At 36.7% G+C, this 19,765-nt stretch overlaps 4 protein-coding genes across 4 annotated transcripts; 2 read left to right on the forward strand and 2 right to left on the reverse strand.

The window, feature by feature from the left end:
• Window positions 1-822: 822 nt before the first annotated feature.
• Window positions 823-3,516, reverse strand: LOC101311901 (methionine adenosyltransferase 2 subunit beta-like). Its single transcript, XM_004306768.1, has 6 exons — window positions 3,178-3,516; window positions 2,522-2,681; window positions 1,985-2,172; window positions 1,713-1,836; window positions 1,462-1,592; window positions 823-984 (listed from the first exon to the last, which is right to left on the reverse strand). Exons 1-6 carry the CDS (start codon window positions 3,403-3,405, stop codon window positions 865-867), a joined length of 951 nt encoding a protein of 316 aa, XP_004306816.1. The 5' UTR covers window positions 3,406-3,516; the 3' UTR covers window positions 823-864.
• A 2,591-nt stretch (window positions 3,517-6,107) lies between these two features.
• On the reverse strand, window positions 6,108-9,502 carry LOC101312189. The gene is made up of 7 exons (XM_004306769.1): window positions 9,478-9,502; window positions 8,009-8,336; window positions 7,824-7,917; window positions 7,075-7,196; window positions 6,772-6,918; window positions 6,565-6,663; window positions 6,108-6,474 (listed from the first exon to the last, which is right to left on the reverse strand). The coding sequence occupies exons 2-7, from the start codon at window positions 8,318-8,320 to the stop codon at window positions 6,415-6,417; spliced, it is 834 nt and encodes a 277-aa protein (XP_004306817.1). The 5' UTR covers window positions 8,321-8,336; window positions 9,478-9,502; the 3' UTR covers window positions 6,108-6,414.
• A 943-nt stretch (window positions 9,503-10,445) lies between these two features.
• Window positions 10,446-13,814, forward strand: LOC101312478 (digalactosyldiacylglycerol synthase 2, chloroplastic-like). The gene is made up of 5 exons (XM_004306770.1): window positions 10,446-10,578; window positions 10,952-11,336; window positions 11,426-11,692; window positions 11,935-12,284; window positions 13,036-13,814. Exons 2-5 carry the CDS (start codon window positions 11,055-11,057, stop codon window positions 13,529-13,531), a joined length of 1,395 nt encoding a protein of 464 aa, XP_004306818.1. The 5' UTR covers window positions 10,446-10,578; window positions 10,952-11,054; the 3' UTR covers window positions 13,532-13,814.
• Window positions 13,815-16,510: 2,696 nt separating this feature from the next.
• On the forward strand, window positions 16,511-17,932 carry LOC101302503 (histone H2A.1-like). The gene is made up of 4 exons (XM_004308348.1): window positions 16,511-16,550; window positions 16,644-16,744; window positions 16,790-16,953; window positions 17,797-17,932. Exons 1-4 carry the CDS (start codon window positions 16,511-16,513, stop codon window positions 17,930-17,932), a joined length of 441 nt encoding a protein of 146 aa, XP_004308396.1.
• The last annotated feature ends 1,833 nt before the right edge of the window (window positions 17,933-19,765 follow it).

Below are 19,765 nucleotides of genomic sequence, written 5' to 3' on the forward strand. Positions count from 1 at the left end.
TATACTTGGGACAACTTCCTGGCATGTTGAAACAGAAATAATCATTTTGTATAATCATTTTGCCTATGTTGATTGGAATTTCGGAATATTTCGTTTGTGCGAGTTTAACCTTCTACACGATTAACTGAGGAACTCGAGCAAAGAGCAAAATCCAAAGGTTGTAAATTGCAATTTGTTCCATGGCTGAATTCCAACAAGTTATCCCTCCGCACTAATCAAAAGGATTGAGAGAAAGGAGTAAAAGCTTAGCTAGAGATTGATATAATTTGCTGAATTTCTCATGCTTCTTTTGGGAACATGAAATCAGCGATAATTTGTTGAACTTCTTATGCATGTATTTATGCACTGGTGGTTTGTATTGTTCTGGGGTGGCATTTTTATGAGCTAAGAGGAAGCAAGCCTTGGTCACCACAACATTTTCAGACAAACATGAGAATTTGTATTACCATACTAATATTTGATTTATTTTCTTGTTTCTCAAGTCTACACAAAAAAGAAACAAAACTATTCCTGGTTTTTACCACTTCTGAAAAATAACTAAAGAATCCATCCCCCTCTCAATACGAAACAAGCAAACCGTCGGTTTCCTTCAATCTATTGCCTAAAATTGCTTCTCTCTATAAATGACCTTGACATACATGAGGCTAGTATGACAATCAGTCATTGCCTAAGATTTGGGGCATGAGCATTTCATTCTCAAACAGGTAGAAATGAAATAAGCTTCTTTGGTAGAAGAGTCTCTCCAGACCACTTCAACAACATTTTTACCCAAATCAAGTATGCATGAATATTGATGAGTCATGAGTATTTCTCATAATTACAATACGGAGCAATTTACAATACCTTCATGGCATCAAGACTTGGTCAAAGTTCAAGCGTCAATCTAACACCATCTCGAAATGAAACAGGAGAAATTCCAAGCGTCTGAACTAGCTTAGTTATGTCCATGGATATGTCAGCGGGAGACATAACTCCACGATCAACCTGAAGATGAGCATGACGGTGAAATATTGTCAGGTACAGCAATACTGTATAGATAAATACATTAAATTGGCTAGTAAGGCAACATAAAGAACAAGATTTTGTAATGGACAGAAGCCAAACTCTTGATTATACATTAAGTTACATGTTTGGAACATGCAATAATACTGAGCCATGACTATAGTAATCCTAAGGAGCTTAAAAAAATGATAAGGTTTTCGTAGGCAAGCATACACAACAGATCCTTATCCTATTGATTAATTAGTAGAAAGAGGAAAAAAAACATATGGCTGGACATTGTAGTTGCATATTTTTGATCATATAGGACATGTCCAGACAAGGGCAAAGTGAAAAGCAAGTCAGAATGCAACTTAAAACTGATGGGGTCATCTATTAGTATTTTTAATATAAATATGTTGAAATTGAATACCAAGTATCTCAAAACTAAAAGAACACTATAAAGGTAGCAAGTATACATACCGATGATGCAGATACAGATTTAATTAATGAGAGGTTATATCCCCTTATATCAGCAACCGTCTCAGCCATTTGAACACGAGATACCCTGTCTGGTCCACCAACATTCAGTAGTAATTTTCTTTGCTTAGCCTCTGCAAACATTTCCAAGATTATCAGAACTATGAAGACATAAGTGAAAAGTACTTCTCGAAGTAGAAACTATATAACCAAAAAGAGCCATATGGAAGGGTAAGAGTATAGAAACTTCATACCTGATATCCATGTCTTAGACAAAGCAAGTATGATTCCTACAACATCCTTTACATACACAGGGCATCGAAACTCATCATGAAAGAATTCTGTTGTATTTCCTTTGGAGAGGACACCATCAACCCACTACATCAATTGCAGGCATATCACTAACTTGAAGAAAGTAAAGTAACCTAGATCCAGTTTCAATATTTCATATGGTCTACAAGCTAATATGCCAACAAAGCGGCAGTTAAAACTTTAAGGTATGTTTCTCTTTTAGTCTTTTACAAACCTGAATTGGAAGAGATTTTGAAACCGGTGAGATTGTTTGTGGCCCAAAGATGATACTGCTTCTCAAAATTGCATAGTTTGAGCATTTCTCAGTAATGAACTGCTCAGCTGCCACTTTTGATTTCCCATAAACATTTACTGGAACAACTTCATCATCTTCTTTGTAAAAGGACTTCACCCCTTCATAAACTGATGAGAATTCACATCAGTCCCCATCTACAATAGCTACTTAGCAATTTGTTTACAACAGTTTTGTACGATCAATTTACTTAACCAACAATTTGTATCGTACTTTCGTTATATATTTACCTCAACTGCAGACCAACAGGGGTCTTTAAGAGTAAAAAGTATGTAATGTAACTATAAGTCTATCTCTATTGTAAGTTTATTTGATAGTTGTAGCTAAGTAATAATTATGTGCTATTGTGGTTCTTACCAGTTTCTCTTGTTTGCTTTTATTGATCCATCTTTACCAAGAAAAATTTAACTAGGTATATGAACAAATTACTGTATACAAAAGCAATTGAGAGTCACTTACCTTGATCAGTCGACAAATGGATCAGAAGATAGTTACTCTCTTCTAAGCTCGATAACCAATTTACAAGAGAAGATGGCACATTAACTGACATAGCTGCAGCAGGATCCATTTCACAGGCACGAGGAACGGAAAGTGCAGCACAGTTTACTACCACATCAGGCTGGGAAATCAAATCAATACACATGTCAGCGCTTAAAGTTGTTTACTTGAACAATAATACCAAATCACAAACCAGAAGACTTTTAGCACTTGAGATATCGTAGGTTTCCCAAAACAACTAACGGCATTTGTACACATCTCAACTCAAAATTGAGCAATGATCCATTTAAAAAGAACACAAACCCATTCAAGCTAGATCTTGGCAGTTAAGCTAAATACATCAGGTTGGCAATTCAACTGAATACACTTCTTAGCATTTAAAAGTTGTTTACTTGATTGTTTTAACATGTTCAAAGACTGCAAATTCCCATAAGCAACTAATGGCTTATGATGAATAAGACCCATATATTACAGAGCCATGCTAATGCACAGGTTTCAACTCCAGATTATCAACAGCAACAACAACAACAACAACCGGACTAATGGGGTGAGAACTGAGATCACTAATTACAATCATCATATACATTAAAAAAATGGTTAATGGGGTGAGAACTGACCGGACCAAACTGATGAGAAATGGCTTCAAATCCAATGCCAGTCTTCAAATCCACAGAGAAAGGCAGCACAGTAGGAAACGCATTGAGCAAAGCTTGGGGAGGAGGACTTGAGTGGTGGGTAAATGCCAGATCACAAAGAGTGGTTTCTTGAATCTCTGAAAAGCCTTGCAATACATGCTGTCCCAAGTAGCCTGTGCCTCCAACTATCAAAACTCTCTTCCTACTCATCCTGTTTGCTCTCTCTGTGTGGAAATGAGGGGAGATTTGGGTGTGAATCTGACTTGGGTTTTGTTTGGTGTTGTAGGAAGAGGTTCAGATCGAGTGGGTTTAGGGGTTATGAGGAAATTTCTGTTGTCAGTGTCACTTGTTTGAGAGACCACATTGGTTTCCGGTGTGTTTCACGCATTTGGTTTTAGAGCGAAAGAAAACCAAGTTCAGGATGTTGATTCGTTTCACCAAAAGAAATTTTACAGTTAATCATTTACTTTTACCCGCTACAAAAAAAATTACTTTTTACTGGCCTGTAGTGCCCCAGGCTAACACAAATTCCTCTTACTCTAATTTGATCACATGTATATTGTCTGAATGTGTTTCGATATGCTTGTAACCATGTTCTTTTAAGTTTCTCCAACGTATTTCTTTGCCTGGAGGCATGGTGTCTCATATCGTCGATACATTTTTGATATAGCCCGACATCCTACAAAACTTAATTAAATATTTAAATATTTAATTGCATCCCGTTTTATTGTTTTTTCGTAGTATTTTTGGTATCTCCTATTTCGATGTATTTTGGGGTCTTGTGTCTCTTTTGTTTATTAGCCTCGTAACCAATAAGAAGTTTTCTTCTTATTAATAGAAACATGTCATCTAGTTTCAACAGAAAAATTTTCTCATCATATCAAAGATGAAATTCTTACAATTGCAGCTGCTCTTGTTTTGGTTGGTCACACTCTTTCCTCACCGCCGAAGTGTTGATTTGAGGATGTTTCTCCTTAGGCTCCAATATTTCTAGATTCTTCTTATGTTGGAGGCCTAAGAGTCTTCTCCTTGCGATTTATTTTTCTTCTAACAAAAAAAATCAAGATTTGAATTATATAAAATTCCAAAAATTCATCTGTGCGCTAAAATAATACTTAAGCTCCGTCGTTTAGTTACAGAAATACTCAATGGAAGGGCAGAGAGTTCCCTAGCCCTGTTTGCCAGAGACGAGGCCATATATGCCAAGTAATTCCTGACCTGAATTGGATTAGGAACCCCTTCTTAAGTTGTATTCAATTCTATAATAAACCCAAATCCCTCTATTTCTTGGATACTACTTCCTCAATTCTCCATCATCATCTCTGAAAAAACCCTTTTCTTAGTTTCTCTTGTAAAACCCAAACTCTCAACCTCTGCAACTTTTTGATGGCTACTCTCGCGATCAGTTCTTCAAGCCTTTCATATCTCCAAGAACAAGAAGAAGAAAAAAAGATGGGTTCTTGTTCTTCGAGTAAAGAAATAGTCTGTTTTCATGAGGACTGGTCTGCACTTCATATGTTGGTCGAGGTTTCTTGCCAACTTAGCGAACAAGAGAAGAAGGGTATGTGTCTCTCATCCTTGCTGCGTCATCAACATGTCTGCCCTAAGAAACCAAGGTCACCTCCTCGCCCTATCCGTAATGTTATTGCTTCTGGTTCTTCTTATCAAAACAACAGAAGTGATGAGAGTAAGGGTTTGAAAAGAAAAAGAAAGCAAAGTGTTGAATGTCTTGATGATCATGTTGAAGACTCGGCGAAAAAGAAGAAGAAGAGAAGATATATGACGAGGATGGATCACAAGGGTGTGTATCAACCTCCTCCGGATTTGCCTGAAGAATACAAGAAAATGGTGAATGGGGCAAAGGCAGAGTTGGTGATACAGAAGCAATTGTTTACTAGCGATGTGAAGCGCAACCTGAACCGGTTGTCATTGCCTCCAAAGCAGATTCTGTGCGAGTTTCTGAGACGGGATGAGATTGAAGGCTTAAAGGAGAATGATACTTTCATGAAGGTTCCATTTATAGACCCGGAGTTGGAGATGGAGGAGATTTCGGTGAGTTTTTGGAAGCTGTCGAGCTCGGATGAGAAGTCCCTTGTGTTGAATTCTAACTGGAATTATATTGTTGAGAAGAATAAGCTGGTTAAGGGTGATCTGATCCAAGTATGGTCGTTTCGGGATAGCAATGATCGGCTTCAGTTGGCGCTTGTTGTGCTGAAGAGAGCCGAGGAGAGCGAAAATGGTGTTGTGGAGAGAGCCGAGGAGTGCGCAAATGGTGAGGAAGGGAGAAGCACTGCGAGAAGTAGCAGTGTGAGCAGTGTCAGTGAGGATAGTGCAGTTGCAGGCCACAAAGGAAGTACATGTCTGAAAATCAGATTTAAATGTAATGCTAGCAAGAGTGAGAGTACTAGTACATCTGACTTATTGAGTCAATGAGGAAAGAATAATGATACCAATTTTTGTAATCTGTGAATAGTCTCTGCTCCTGGTGGGTTAAGCCACAATGCCTTTGGTAAATGTAAATGAGAAAACAATCATTTGGTATTGTTGGATTTGGTAAATGCAGCTTGCTTTTGAGTTTGTGGTGGTTTTATGGTTTTGCTTCAGTAGACATGTTTGTTCACTCAGCCTGTTATTACATTTTCAGTTGGTAGTTGATTGACTTTCTTTGAAAATGATGTCCACTTATCTAGTTGTTTGCTTTTGCGCTTCAATGACTTTCTTCGTTATTGCTTCTTAATATCTTTCTTTTTTTAACCCAAACATGAAGATTTACAGTACAACTGGGGTTATAGATATTAACATTTTATTGACCTATTTCATTGAATCATCTCTCACAGATTCCACCTCAAGTCTAGAAGTTTCAAATTGCAAAAGCAAATTGTGATGTCATAGTAACAAGGCCATATGCCATTGACAATTCCAAATCTTGAGGTTTTCCTTTTCTCCATTTCTCAATTTCTCATAGTTGTGTTCTTCAGTAGTATCACACTCAATGGCAAACTTCATAAAAAAATTGACATTTCTACCTCTACTAAAACAAAAGCAAACCATGTGCAGTACAAGAGCTTTTTAACATTTCAACATCCTAAGTGAAACTAAGGTATATTAGAATCCTACTCTATAAATAGTTACAGACAAGTGCAGAGTTGTTTTTTTTGGCTCTTTCCACCATTTGTCAAAGTAATCCACTGCCACATATATCCAACTTCACATTCAACCTCAATTTATCTGCTCTAACTCAGGTTGAGTTTGAGACTTCTCTATTAAGAATTCGATTTTCTGTTAAGAATATAAGAAAGTGTACCAGAGTGAGTATCTAGGATTAGGGAAGCTGAACAAGAAGAAGCAGAAGCAGAAAATGAAATCTACCTTTACAGATCTATTGACTTCTTCAATTCTATTAAGCAACAATTCACTAGGTAGTATGCTTCTGCGTTCTATTGAAGCATAGCGTGGTGAAGCTGACATCTGCATGACATAGGAGACCAGAAGTTCAAGTAAAAACCAATATGTACCTTACAAAGCTGGCCAGAGATGGAATGAAACAAGTTTGCTAAAGAATGAAATCTGTTATACCTTTACACTTTTAGCTGGTGATCTAAGAATTGGTGGTTCAGTCAAGGATGCAGTACGAGCCATGTTTTCCCCCTCTGCAGTGACAGCACTAGGCTTCCAACTTACACCGCTGTCTTGTATAACTTTTGAAGCTTCTGTTATGATGACCTGCTCATCAATCAATAAATGAACACCCAATAACCATCTAACATTAGAAGTTTTCTTTAGTGAGCATGTAGACTAAGTAACTATAACCATAAAAATGCAGAGTATCAGTTTTCTGATTCAAAAGCAAATGAAAAACTATGAGATAGTTTTATTCACCTTCCTCAAATCACTAGGGTTAGAAACCCCTTGAACCTGTAGTTCATCAACAGCTGCAGCTTTGCCACGTGCTATACTTTCAATTCGAAAGGTATGGATCCCATATCTTGACTGCAAGCAACCTATACTTGACACAACATAAATGAGATAACTGTTTTTGAAAGGATAAAATTATGGAAACCTAAATATAACAAGTCTTTCAAAAGAAACAGTTGTTCTGCATGATGAAATTTTGCATTGGGAAATGAATTTTCAGATCAATATAACCAACACTCTTATGGGATATTGGAAATGGATTACAGATTTCCATCCATTATAGTTCAAGTTAGCAAAATTTATGGTGCATTTGAGAAACCTTGCTGCAATATTCTACAGGGCCCTTTCTGCATGGCTGTATAACTTCAGTAGGATGCTCTTTATTTTTTTTCTTGAAATATATATCCTTATATCATAAGAGCAATAAACAATTATAAGTAATGTGTGTATTTGAACTTTGGCTTTGCATGCAAAAGCTTTACAATGACTTGATTCTAGACCAATTACTCCCTCATTTAACTGCTTGAAGCTGCAGAATTGAAAGCATAATATAGTTCATGTGGTTCAGCCATATTGAATTGGAGAAAATAATAGCATAAATTCGATATATGAAGGAAGACAAGGACTGATAATGTAGTTGTTAGAGATATTACATATAGACTGTAGAGATATTAGTATTACTCATATTAGTCAATCAGATAAGTCCGGAGTACCTTGTTCAATAATGATGTCAATTACCCGGGAAAGGGGCACATGCCTCTCAATTGTGGTGATGCCCAAGAAGGGTACATAAGAAGGTCTTGAAACCTTTGCAGAGAGAGGAAAAAGATAAATAAGAAGAAGAATCACATTTATGGAAGATGAAGAAAAAAGAAGAAGTAAAAGATAGTGTATGTACCTTGTAGACTATTTCACTAGGTGTAACATATAGCTTTCGAGAGGAGATGTCCTTCTGGAGAATATATCTCTTAAAAGGTAGATATAACAGCATAATGATGCCAACTCCCCAAGCTAAAACCAGCATCAGTGATATTGAAAGCCAAATAACAGTGTCATACTTAACGATATTGTCGGCAAGCTCTTCAAAGGAGGCTGAGAACAGTATCGGCTCAGAACTGTCTGCAGTGTCATCATCAGATTCAGCATAAGGAAGTAGCTGATCCCTTGATGAACGAGATTCAGAAAGACCATCTGTATGACCCAGAAACATCTCTTCAAGCTCAAAACTAGTGATAGGAAATATAAAGAACATTATTAGATTCAAGACTCAAAGATATTAACTTTTTCATTTCGATGCATTGTTTCTTTACACCCATTGCATTGGCCCAAAATATTTCATGTGAATCTGATTTGAGACATAATGATGAATTGAAACGCAAATGATATGCAGTGCAATAGTGGCACACTTAAAATTTAGCATACACACCCTCATAACATATAACCCCTCAAAGCACAAAGAGTATCAGAACAGTTATCCACCCTGGGGCATCCCCAGACAGTGACGGCCGGCCTCTGCATCATTTCAATAACTTAACTAATAATCCTTCCTAGTTGACTTGCATAGTTTAGTATCTTCTTTTCATCCAAAATAAATAGCATTTCGTGCAAACTATGCTCTTTTCTTGTTCCAAATGCCAAGTTCCCAAAAACAATACAGCGCTATTAATATCTACAAGCATTTCAAAGCGCCAAAATTTCATCCATATCTGGGGTTTTATATGTTTTGGGAGATGAATACACAAGCAGTACAGTAGAAAGTTTCAACACCAAAACTTGCGCTTTTCACCCAATATCGAACAAAAGTGTACACAACATATGTCTATCCAAACCATATCAGACTTAATGCACTTAGATTTCACCCCTGAAATAAATTCTACTAACAAGTCTTAAAACTTTCCCCTAATTCAAGAAGTAGAGATGGTCACAAGTAGAACAGCTGAAAGAGCAAATGCATTGTGAGCAGCTCATTATAAAATTTCAATTCCAGAAACAACTTTCCTACAGAAAGTTATAACTCAACTATCGTATGCTTATCAAACATTCTCTCATTTCTTCAGCATTAGAAAAACTAAGCAATCTCTAGCTAGTAAAATTTGAAAAAACCAAAATCCCAGATCAAACATGCACTTCGTCATATAAAGATTCCAACTTTAACTACAAAGTAATCAGCTTTAATTGAAACTATGAACTTATATACCCATCAAGCTTAATTATTCAATACCAATTTGCAAACAAGGATTTGAATATAAAAAACATGACCCAGATGAGCATTAAGCGAATCAAAGAAGAACCCAGATGGAAATCATAGAGTGAGAAATGAAAGATGAAATGGGAACTGAAATGGAAAAAGGGGCGAGTCATTAATACCTGGAAATCTTTATTCGATTTTGAGAGCCCTGGTACGAAAATCTGGGGATTTATTAGCGAATGTTGTGCTGGATTCTGTGTGGGGTGTTTTTGGTAATTTGATGCGGAGTTTGAGTTTTCAGTGAAATTGGATCAAAACCAACTAGTCCTTGCGCTCTGTTTGTGTCGTGCATTTGGAGCTCAGAAATGTGTTGATGGGAACAACCGAACAAGACCTTTTATTTTTTATTCTTGTTTTGATTTTTTATTTTTATTTTTATTTTTTTATCCAATGCAGGATAACAAGGCTTGATGAATTCAGCTTGTTGAATAAACAATGTCGGATTTCAGTCGGTAAGTCATGGTTTGTTGGTTAGCTAGTTGAACTGATGGGACATAGGTTTAAATATCACATTTATAGTCGGCTAGGTGATTTTAATGAAGATTTTTTTTTTTTCAGAAAAGAAAAAGTAATGTGGGATTTCAACTAAAACTATCACATGTATTCACTACTAAGGCTAAGTTAGTTTTATCAAGCATGCACAATTCATTTAAAAGTTTAAAACACTTTACAGAGTTAGTATGTCTCATGTCTCTCTTAATATTGATATGACCGTTTGCTCGATTAAGATCTCCATAATTTAGAAGCATTTTCCAACTTTGATAGATATATTTAGGTATGTTGATCTGGTATGACTATTTATAGCTCCGAATTCTATTCTTAATTAGTTTTATTAATTATTTCCATTTTATGAATTTCATCTCCAAAAAAAAAAAAAAAAAAACACTATGCTCCCTAGTCCCTATCACATTTCAGCAAAACAAACACGGCCTCGCTATTCAAATATAATAATGGCACCAAACGTTCTACGATGACAGAAAAGATTCGAAGTGAAACTGTAACAGTAAAAAACAACCCACACGACGTCGCATCACCCCAAATCCGCCCAAACAAATTACCGTGTGGAAATTCAATATACCCCGGAATCGTTTACTCCCTCTCTGTAATTTCCTCACGCAGCCCAAACCCCAAACCGTCGTCAACTCCTCCTATCTCTCTCCTCGCCGGAACTTTCCCTCCGATTCTGAGCTTCACTTCCGGCGAACCTCACGAATTTCAAGGTACACTCTTCTCGAACTCTATGATTTTTCGCTTAAGTTTATAGCCTTTACCTGTTTCTGTTGTCAGCGATCAATTCGAGTCTGCTTCGATTAACTTTCTTCAATCAATCCGGATTCAAAATAGTAGCTTATTTTATATCAATATATTGTGAATTTTGTTTTGTAAATTTTTGAAGTTAGAGAAGAATAATAGTGGAAATTGGTTTAGTAATCCAATTAGGAATTATGAACAGTTCATTTTGCTTTTTGTGCTACTATTGCTGTGTTCATTTACTTCGATTATCGTGCTTGATTACTTTGACTGCTTCAATTTTCAATAGGTTTCATTGATGCATAGGTTGAGTGATAGTTCATTTTTTATGTCTTAATGCAGTTTAGATTACGGTTCATTGTGGCCGTAAGCTGTATGCGAGTTGAGAGAGACTAAATGTAGTGTGTGAAGACGATTGGATGTTGTGTTTATAACTGATGATTGGATGGATAAAAAGAGGCATATTGCGATTTTTACAACGGCAAGCCTTCCGTGGATGACTGGAACTGCTGTGAATCCTTTGTTCCGTGCAGCGTATCTTGCGAGAGATGGGGAGAGGATTATTAGTTTGGTTATTCCTTGGTTGTCTTTGAAGGATCAAAAATTGGTGTATCCTAACAAGATTACATTTGGCTCACCGGCAGAGCAAGAGATTTATATCCGTCACTGGCTTCATGAGAGGACTGGATTCGGATCTGAGTTCAGTTTGCTTTTTTATCCTGGAAAGGTAAATTTATGTTAGAACTACCATGGTACATATACGTTTTAATCAACTTTACTACTAGACGACCAACTTTGACATCCCTCCTGTTGCAGTTTTCCTTAGACAAAAGGAGCATTCTTCCTGTCGGAGATATTTCTGAGGTAATTCCTGATGAAAAGGCAGATATTGCTATCCTTGAGGAGCCTGAGCACCTGACGTGGTATCATCATGGGAAGAGATGGAAAATTAAATTTGGGCTGGTTATAGGAATTATCCACACCAATTATTTGGAATATGTGAGGAGGGAGAAAAATGGAAGAATGCAGGCATTTCTTTTAAAGTATCTTAACAATTGGGTTGTCAGTATATACTGTCACAAGGTAAATCTTGATAAATGCTGTGTTCTTGATATATAATGTTCAGGACAGTTATGTACGTTTTGCTTTGCTTCAGTGATTAGTTCAACTATCCTTTTCTTATTTTGCTATTGGATTTAGTGTACTTACCTTACATGTTGTTAGTAGATAAGCAGTCCTCTTGAGAGAGGATTCTTTAGAGTGGTTATATTGTTGTCATTATCTTGATATATTTGTTAATAGATTCCACATATGGTTTCCTGTAGGTAATCAGATTATCTGCTGCCACCCAGGAGTATCCTCAGTCGATCATTTGCAATGTTCATGGTGTCAACCCCAAGTTTCTTGATATAGGCAAGAAAAAGCTAGAGCAGCAACAAAATGGAATCCAAGCCTTCAGCAAAGGTGCCTACTACATTGGGAAAATGGTGTGGAGTAAAGGCTACAAGGAGCTACTCAAGCTTCTTCAAGACCATCAAAAGAAATTAGCTGGACTTGAGGTTGATTTATATGGAACTGGGGAGGACTCTGATCAAGTTCAAAAAGCTGCAAAAAAATTGGAACTGGTTGTTAGAGTCCATCCTGGACGTGATCATGCCGATCATGAATTTCATGAGTAAGTGTTCTGCCTCAATTTAGTATTGTATTATCAACAACATTCGGATAACAAAAATGTAGTTCCCAAGAATTGGCTTAGCAACCAGCAATGTTTCTTGTAGAAGCAGTCTAGTATTGAGACTCTTGACTGTCATTTTTTTGGCAGAGAAATTTTTTAGGTTGGGCCGCCTTTGGGTATTTGACTGTTTGATTTGGAATCATATTGAGATCACCAAGTTCATAGATTTTGATAGAAGACCTCACAAGTTTCTAGGTGTCCTTACAGGTTACAAGACTTGCATCAATGTAACTTTGTAGAGTGGACGCTTATGCTTTCTTCTAGGTTTGATGATGCAACTTAACCCAAGGTGTGATGTCTAGAAACCTAGTGGAGTGATGCTAGTAGGTTTCCTTAAATACCCTACTGCTATCATCAATCAGTAATAATTTACATCATACAAAAAGCCCTAGATTAAAACAGATGCTAACCTTTGTACTTATGTTCTCTTTATCCTCCCTTATGTTTGTTACCATAAAAGTGAATATAGGTAGTGTAAATCTAATCTATCTCAGGGATACAAGTTAGTTCAAGGGCAGTTCTGTTACCATTGTCAACGTTGTCTTTTTCCAAGTACACCTCAATTAAATTGAGATTTCTTTAAATATGGTCAGCTTTGTTGGAATTTATACTTTTGGGTACTTTGTTGGAATATTTACATATATTGTATAATTTTGTATGTTTTTTTTTGTTTTTTTGTTTTTGTTTTCAGTTATAAAGTGTTCCTGAATCCAAGCACCACAGATGTGGTTTGTACGACCACAGCAGAAGCATTGGCAATGGGTAAAATTGTTGTATGTGCCGATCACCCCTCAAATGAGTTCTTCAAGCAGTTCCCAAATTGCCGAACATATGACAATGGTGAAGAGTTTGTCAAGCTTACACAGCAAGCACTGGCTGAACAGCCTTCCCAGCTTACGGAGGCACAAAGGCATGAGCTTTCATGGGAGGCTGCCACTGAACGGTTTTTAAGGTGTGCTGACCTAGAAAAGGCATCAACAGCTCAACTGTCAAAAGCTCCTTCAAGTAACTTTATGTCTACGTCATTGAACTTGGGGCGTAAGATGGATAGTGCGTCTGCATATGTGCATCATGTGGCATCTGGTTTTGAAGTGACACGGAGGATTTTTGGTGCAATCCCAAGGAGTTTGCAACCAGATGAAGAGCAATGCAAGGAGCTTGGGCTGGCTGTTCCTGCTGGCAAGTGAGGCTCGGGAAAATGAAGTTGTATGCTTCTCTTGTGACAATGTGAAATATTTGGTTACTGAAGTATACCAATCAAATACTGTAAAGGATGTTCTATATTTCCTGATAAGTGGCAATTGGATAGGGATGATTAAAGAATGATTTATTGCTGCCATTGAGACGAGTCAATAATGTCTCATAGATGTAGAACACAGTTCAACGACGGACGCCATTGGAATTTGTAATTGTAAGTTTGTAACTTCAATGTAAATACATTATCGATGTGGAGTAGCACTGGATGTATTCATCATTGTGTCTTTGTTCTCTAATATGTTTTATTTCCGACTCGAACCGGAAAACACTTTTTCAGGTCTCTGTTAATGCCATGTTCTAAACTTTTCGGATAAAACTCAACTCAACAATGGTGCCAACGATAGAGGAAAAGGAATGGCTAGACCTTGTTTTTAAGACTGGTTATATAACCTTGTTGAAGAGATAATCAACAGGTTATCAATAGGTTAAGTAGACTCACACCATGTGAAGTTTCATAGCAGTTGATGAAAAGATATGTATGTTCTTCATGTTTTTAATGTTTAAAATGGACTGGTTTGTCAATATGTTAATACGTAATCCCCTAGCTCCAAAAATGCAACTTTTTTTCAGTAATATACAATGCACTATGACATGTACTATTTATAGCAGCTCATGTCATAGTAGCTTTTGTTAATGACATCTATCATGAATTACACCGGTGTAATTTTTTACATGTAGTTGTAACTCATATAAATAGTTTTTTTTAGCACATAATCACACCAGTGAATTAGTAGGTATATATTCGCAAATTTAAGTGTAAGCCCTTGTAACAAGGCTAAGTTTGACTAACTAAAACTATATGTATAAACGACACTTTAGTTTACTCTAATATCCTAAAAACCCACAATAACATAACGTGGATATGCATTTTAAAGCTAGCAACCCTATATAGATATATTTCTAAAGCAGATCGAGCAACTTATTTGGTAAATTTTAGCTATTTAAATAGCATTACCATGCGAGATGGATGAGAGAAAAAATCAGAAGATCTTGCTCAGTGATTAGGGACCTTAATTTGGAGGTATTGTTCATAATATTCACAGGCTACACATGATGGTTGGACTACATACGATTTTGTATGGAGTTATCATTACATACACTGAAATAAAAATAATGTAAAAGTGATCATGATTAGCGTTTTCTACCGTCATATGCACAGTAAGAATCACGTTTGCATGGTTAACACGTCCTTAGGCTCTGTATGAATAAGCTTACATAAAATGTTTTTCAGAAACTCTTGATTTTTGTCCGCAGTTAGAACCGAATGAATTGCAGCAATTTCAAAACGGACAAAACCTGAAATGTAAATCATATATTTGAAAAGAAGTCATGTTCAAAAATTAAAATTGTTGTGACCCCTAACTAATCCTTATAATATGAAGATTCGAGTTAGTAGCTCTTCTCGAGGGTACTCGTGAATGTATATGGTTGAGTTTCATAATTATGCATATTTAAATCTTATATGGTTGAGATCCACCACTAATGAACTTATGCCTCATTTGTTTCATGGAATTAAGGGCTTGATAAATGAAAGTTGTTACTTTCTTATGTTTGGAACAATTTTTCTTTAAGATAGGAAAATATGAGAGAAATTCAATTCTTCCATCCTCCTCGGATGCAAATTTGCTCCCCACTTACCTAGTTGAACGCCACATGTCTTATCTTTTAATTATACTAACCATAATTAACAACATTCATTTATAACAACAAATTATATTATCTCCTAAATTTACTCTCTTATTTTTTTTTTTTTGAGAATCATCTCCTAAATTTACTCTAATCACTTTTTTTTCTTTTTCTAAACAATTTAACAAAGTCTAACAAATTTTATTAGGACTCCTCCTAGTGTCGTTGTTATCGACTCAGGCCACTGGTTTCCTTCCTTCTCCTTGTATCGCTTTCCAATTTTATTTTCTAAGCATCTGAATCCTACTCCTAATTTTTTGTTAGCATTAATGCTAGTGACAATTTTTTTTTTTTTGTAAGTGTTTGAATGCTACTGCAAATTCGGGTATGTATATGAAGAACTTATTTATTTGAATCGATAATTCAATAGCAATCTATATATAGAGGAGATGACTACTTGTAGTTCAATCACTTTGTTTCAAGTGTGAGATTGTTCTATGATCTGAGAGGGTATTTTCAAATATGTCGACTTGGTAATTATTTTTTCAAAAAACACCCAGACGTTATATATTTTTGTTGATCGATCTTAAGGAGTCCTAAATTTGTTAGGCTTTGTTATTTTGTTTAGAAAAAGAAAAAGAAAAAAAATAGTGATTTAAAGTAAAAGATAATATAATATATTGTTATACATAAATGTTGTCAACCATAATTAGAGTAATTAAAAGATATGACATGTGGCATTCAACTAGGTGGGTGGGGATGAGAGTGAAAAAGTATGGGTGGGGAGCAAATTTACGTCCTCCTCCAAAGGATTCACTTTATCTTCTACTTTCTCAACATTAAATGTGCATTAATTACATAGCATAAATACATTTATATCCTTGTTGAAAATTTTTATTAACAATTTTATCTATGAAACTTGTCAACTATATATTTTGATATATGAAGAGATTTCAAAATGATTTAGTTTCCTTTCCTTGCACGAACCAAACATCAAAATGGAAACAAACTCATGTTTTCTTTCTCATTGATTTCCCAACGATCCCAAACAACAGAAAGAAAAACTATTGGGACGTTTATTTTACTTTCCCATGAGAAATACAAAGGAACGAATTTCCTTTCCATGTTACCGAACGAGGCCTTAGATACATCTATGAGGATGAGGATAATGTCACTTGCATAGAGTAAACGAAGCAAATATTTTGAAAACGGCAGTATCACAAATCCCACACTCTTCAACTCACTGATCAAATTCCAACCCAGCTCTCCATATTTTCATCACCATGGCCGCCACCGCCGTTACAACCGCTCAGGCCGGCCGAGGCAAACCCAAGACCACCAAATCTCAGGCCGCCGTCACAACTGTCCATATTTTCCCATTCAATCAAGGCCAGCCTCTACTTTCCAACGGCTAAGTCACCAACTTCCTCAAGAACGGCCGCTATGCTCAGCTTGTCGGCGGTGGCTCCGGATCCCCCATCTACCTCTCCTCCGTTATTAAATATATAGCCGCTGACGTACGTCGTCGTTTTTAGACAATATTATAATTTGGGTTCACCAAGCTTTTGGGTTCTGTGGTGATTGCTAATGGAGGTGTTCTACCCAACATTCATCATATTCTGCTACCGAAGAAGAATGCAAAAGGCAAGGGTGAGATTGGATATGTCTCAAGGATTCTAGATGGGTTCAGATTTGTTGGTATTGGTAGGGAAGAAGAAAGAGTAAGGTAGATAAGATATGTGGTTTCGTAATTGTATGTGGCTACAAAATAATTCACTATTGTAATGGGTTTCTTCTGGTGTAATAAATGGGTTTCTTTTAGCACATGTATTCAACTATTTCAGACTTGGTGTTTAATCAAATGTGCATTTTGGTGAATATGCAAATGGAAGAAATTGAGAAGATGATGAACAGAGAATGAAGGAAGAACTAAGAAGCAACTCGACGAGATTTTGACATATAATTCAGAATTCGTAGCTTTTTACAGCTGCGATGACATGACAAAAAATATACATGTGTCGGTGCTTTAGTGGCTGATCGCAAGGTGCGTTTGCAGCACCAAAGAATTTCTCTTCCTTTTCTGATCTTTCAATGTGATGGGGGGCCGGCTACTTACCTTGAATTCTTGAAACATAAAAAAAAATAAAAAAAAGAGACATTATGTGACACCCCACGACCCATATATTCATTTATGGTTTTATTATTTTCATTTACTATTTTTATCTACTTCTCGAGAATTATCATATTTTCATTTATGATTTATCTGGTGGGAAGGTGTGACCGGTGTCATTTGATTTGAGATTTAAGTCCCATTAAAATCTTACATGATTAAACTAATGTTGACTGATTATGTAATATGTATTATCAAAATATGCTCTCTCTCTCTCTCTACGGGTTCTCTCCTAGGGTTCCTTAATGACGGCAGAGTTGACCGTTCCTAGGCTGGAGCCTCATTCTCCTCCTCGGGTTCTTCAGAGAATGATAGTCATGGCGATGCGCTCAGGCTTCTTCTGGTTTTTGGGGTCTTCAGCCTCCCTTTATTGGTTTGTGTTGCTTTATCTCTGGGTAGGCTAACCATGTCGTCTCCGGTGTCGTCTTCGGATCACGCACACAACCTCGTCCTCTCTATGTTGAGGGGTTCAGATCTGATTAAGGAGGGTGTCGCTATTAGTGCTGGTATGTCTGGCAGCGACCCATTGGCTTGAGATCCGCATCTGGGTAGCGACCAAGGCTTGGCGGCGAAAGGGTTTGGACAAGGCTGCTTGGCCGACGACGATGGTACCACGGATAACGCCGGCACTAGGTATATGGCAGAGGTACACCGGATCTCTGTTCCAATGTGGTTCACCGGAGGCCGAGTTCTGAAGCTAGGGTTTCTGCGTTGGGATCAGGTGAATTGGGCCTTGACTATGCCTAGTTTACTATTGGGTTCGCGCCTATGATCCAAATTGGGCTGCTGAGCTCGTCGGGGATCTCCTCCCTGATGTAGATCGTCCTGCTTCTCTCGGGTTTAAGTTAGTTAGTTATTCGAATAAATGAGGTTTTTCTAGGACTTTGTTAGGTTTGCTTCTATTTTGTCCTTTAGTTTTATTGGTTCTCTGGTTCTGGTTCTGGTTCTCTTGAGAGGTGCAATTCTTATGGGTTGCAGCATAGGAATTACCTAGGATGACTTTGTTTTCTTAGGTAGTTTCGCATGATTCTTTTCTAACGTTTGCCCGCAAGGGTGTGTCATGTTTATGTTGTAATCCGATTTTCAGTTATCAATATATCTATTGCTAACGTCCATTTATCAAAAAAAAAAGTCCCATTAAAATCTTACGGTAATTTACTTACTTATTTGAGTTGTGAACCATTACTAAGTTCAAAAACAGAGATAAACAATTTGTTTGATTCATAGTCAAAATCACAAAACATGGAAAATTATGGAGCAATTATCATTTTATTGCTTCATAATACAATCACTTTCATTTTGATTTCACATAAAAACGACATATGTATATGAAATGGTTAGGATTTAGGATCCCCCATGTGAAATGCACATAAAGATTAAGACCCTTCGTTTTCACCATCATAATGTTTTTTTTTTTTTAAATTCATTGCATACTGAAGCATTTCAGATTGCTCATATCTTCATAAAATGTTATACAATTTTCTGTGTAACTGAATGGCAAAACATAATTGTACACCATTTATCCATGTAATAGGTTCAAGTAAACTCCTCTGGACAACCATTATTACTGTAATGAAATTCGGCTCAATGCATATTTCAAATGTTTCATTTAAACTGAAGCAGAAAAATGAATATGTTCATGATATAAGTCTGTTATGCTCTATGAGAGTTTTGTAGAATGCTGTATAAAATTTATTACTGGACTAACTATTGCAAGTCATTGGAAACCTTCAAAATAAAACACTGGCATAGAGAAATTTATTAAATTGACCTGGTTACAAACCATCAGAATGGTGAGACAAACATCCAAACATAAAGCTAAGAGTTCATTGGTGGAAGCAATAAAGTATTACAATCTACTATATAATATAAATCAACACACTCACTAAATTAAGTGCTTTAAACATAATTTATTACAAATTAAAACACACAGAGAATAACAAACAACCTAAGCCAAACATAAGTTCCCCACATAATCGTTGTTCATCAGCCCCTATAGAAATGATCGGAGCGCTTCCTCCACTCCGCGTCATAGGAGCAGTTTCCGCTCTTCTGACTCCTAGCCTTGTTCGGAGGATCATGAGTAGATTGTCCTCCTTTCATTAGTTCTTTTCCATGCACCCTCCTCTCTCTGTGTGGAGGCTGATCTCTCTGAAATGTGCAGAAATCGTTTTCAGTTTCAAGAATGTAGAATGAGTTTTGAATCTTAGGAGGACGAGAACCATTTGGGTTAGGAACCAATTCTAATTCATCGGGCTGGATAATGTAGTTTGGATTAGCCGTATACTAGATAGCTTACCCCCGCGCACTGCTACTCGGAGAGAGAGAGAGAGAGAGAGAGAGAGAGAGAGAGAGAGAGAGAGAGTAG

The sequence above is a fragment of the Fragaria vesca genome, linkage group LG7 (assembly GCF_000184155.1).
Source record: "Fragaria vesca subsp. vesca linkage group LG7, FraVesHawaii_1.0, whole genome shotgun sequence".
Classification (NCBI taxonomy): domain Eukaryota; kingdom Viridiplantae; phylum Streptophyta; class Magnoliopsida; order Rosales; family Rosaceae; genus Fragaria; species Fragaria vesca.

What these genes read in the sequence shown, in the direction of transcription:
- LOC101302503 (XM_004308348.1), top strand. Translation starts at nt 16,511, where the DNA reads ATGGCCGCCACCGCCGTTACAACCGCTCAGGCCGGCCGAG. An exon ending in AACCGCTCAGGCCGGCCGAG is followed by an intron (nt 16,551 to 16,643) that starts GCAAACCCAAGA and finishes CCAACGGCTAAG; the next exon opens with TCACCAACTTCCTCAAGAAC. An exon ending in TTAAATATATAGCCGCTGAC is followed by an intron (nt 16,745 to 16,789) that starts GTACGTCGTCGT and finishes GGGTTCACCAAG; the next exon opens with CTTTTGGGTTCTGTGGTGAT.
- LOC101312478 (XM_004306770.1), top strand. Translation starts at nt 11,055, where the DNA reads ATGGATAAAAAGAGGCATATTGCGATTTTTACAACGGCAAGCCTTCCG. An exon ending in TGCTTTTTTATCCTGGAAAG is followed by an intron (nt 11,337 to 11,425) that starts GTAAATTTATGT and finishes CTCCTGTTGCAG; the next exon opens with TTTTCCTTAGACAAAAGGAG. An exon ending in GCCGATCATGAATTTCATGA is followed by an intron (nt 12,285 to 13,035) that starts GTAAGTGTTCTG and finishes TTTTGTTTTCAG; the next exon opens with TTATAAAGTGTTCCTGAATC.
- LOC101311901 (XM_004306768.1), bottom strand. Translation starts at nt 3,405, where the DNA reads ATGAGTAGGAAGAGAGTTTTGATAGTTGGAGGCACAGGCTACTTGGGA. An exon ending in CCATTTGTCGACTGATCAAG is followed by an intron (nt 2,173 to 2,521) that starts GTAAGTGACTCT and finishes AATTCTCATCAG; the next exon opens with TTTATGAAGGGGTGAAGTCC. An exon ending in AATCTGTATCTGCATCATCG is followed by an intron (nt 985 to 1,461) that starts GTATGTATACTT and finishes GCTCATCTTCAG; the next exon opens with GTTGATCGTGGAGTTATGTC.
- LOC101312189 (XM_004306769.1), bottom strand. Translation starts at nt 8,320, where the DNA reads ATGTTTCTGGGTCATACAGATGGTCTTTCTGAATCTCGTTCATCAAGG. An exon ending in TGACATCATTATTGAACAAG is followed by an intron (nt 7,197 to 7,823) that starts GTACTCCGGACT and finishes TGTCAAGTATAG; the next exon opens with GTTGCTTGCAGTCAAGATAT. An exon ending in CACCAGCTAAAAGTGTAAAG is followed by an intron (nt 6,664 to 6,771) that starts GTATAACAGATT and finishes TATGTCATGCAG; the next exon opens with ATGTCAGCTTCACCACGCTA.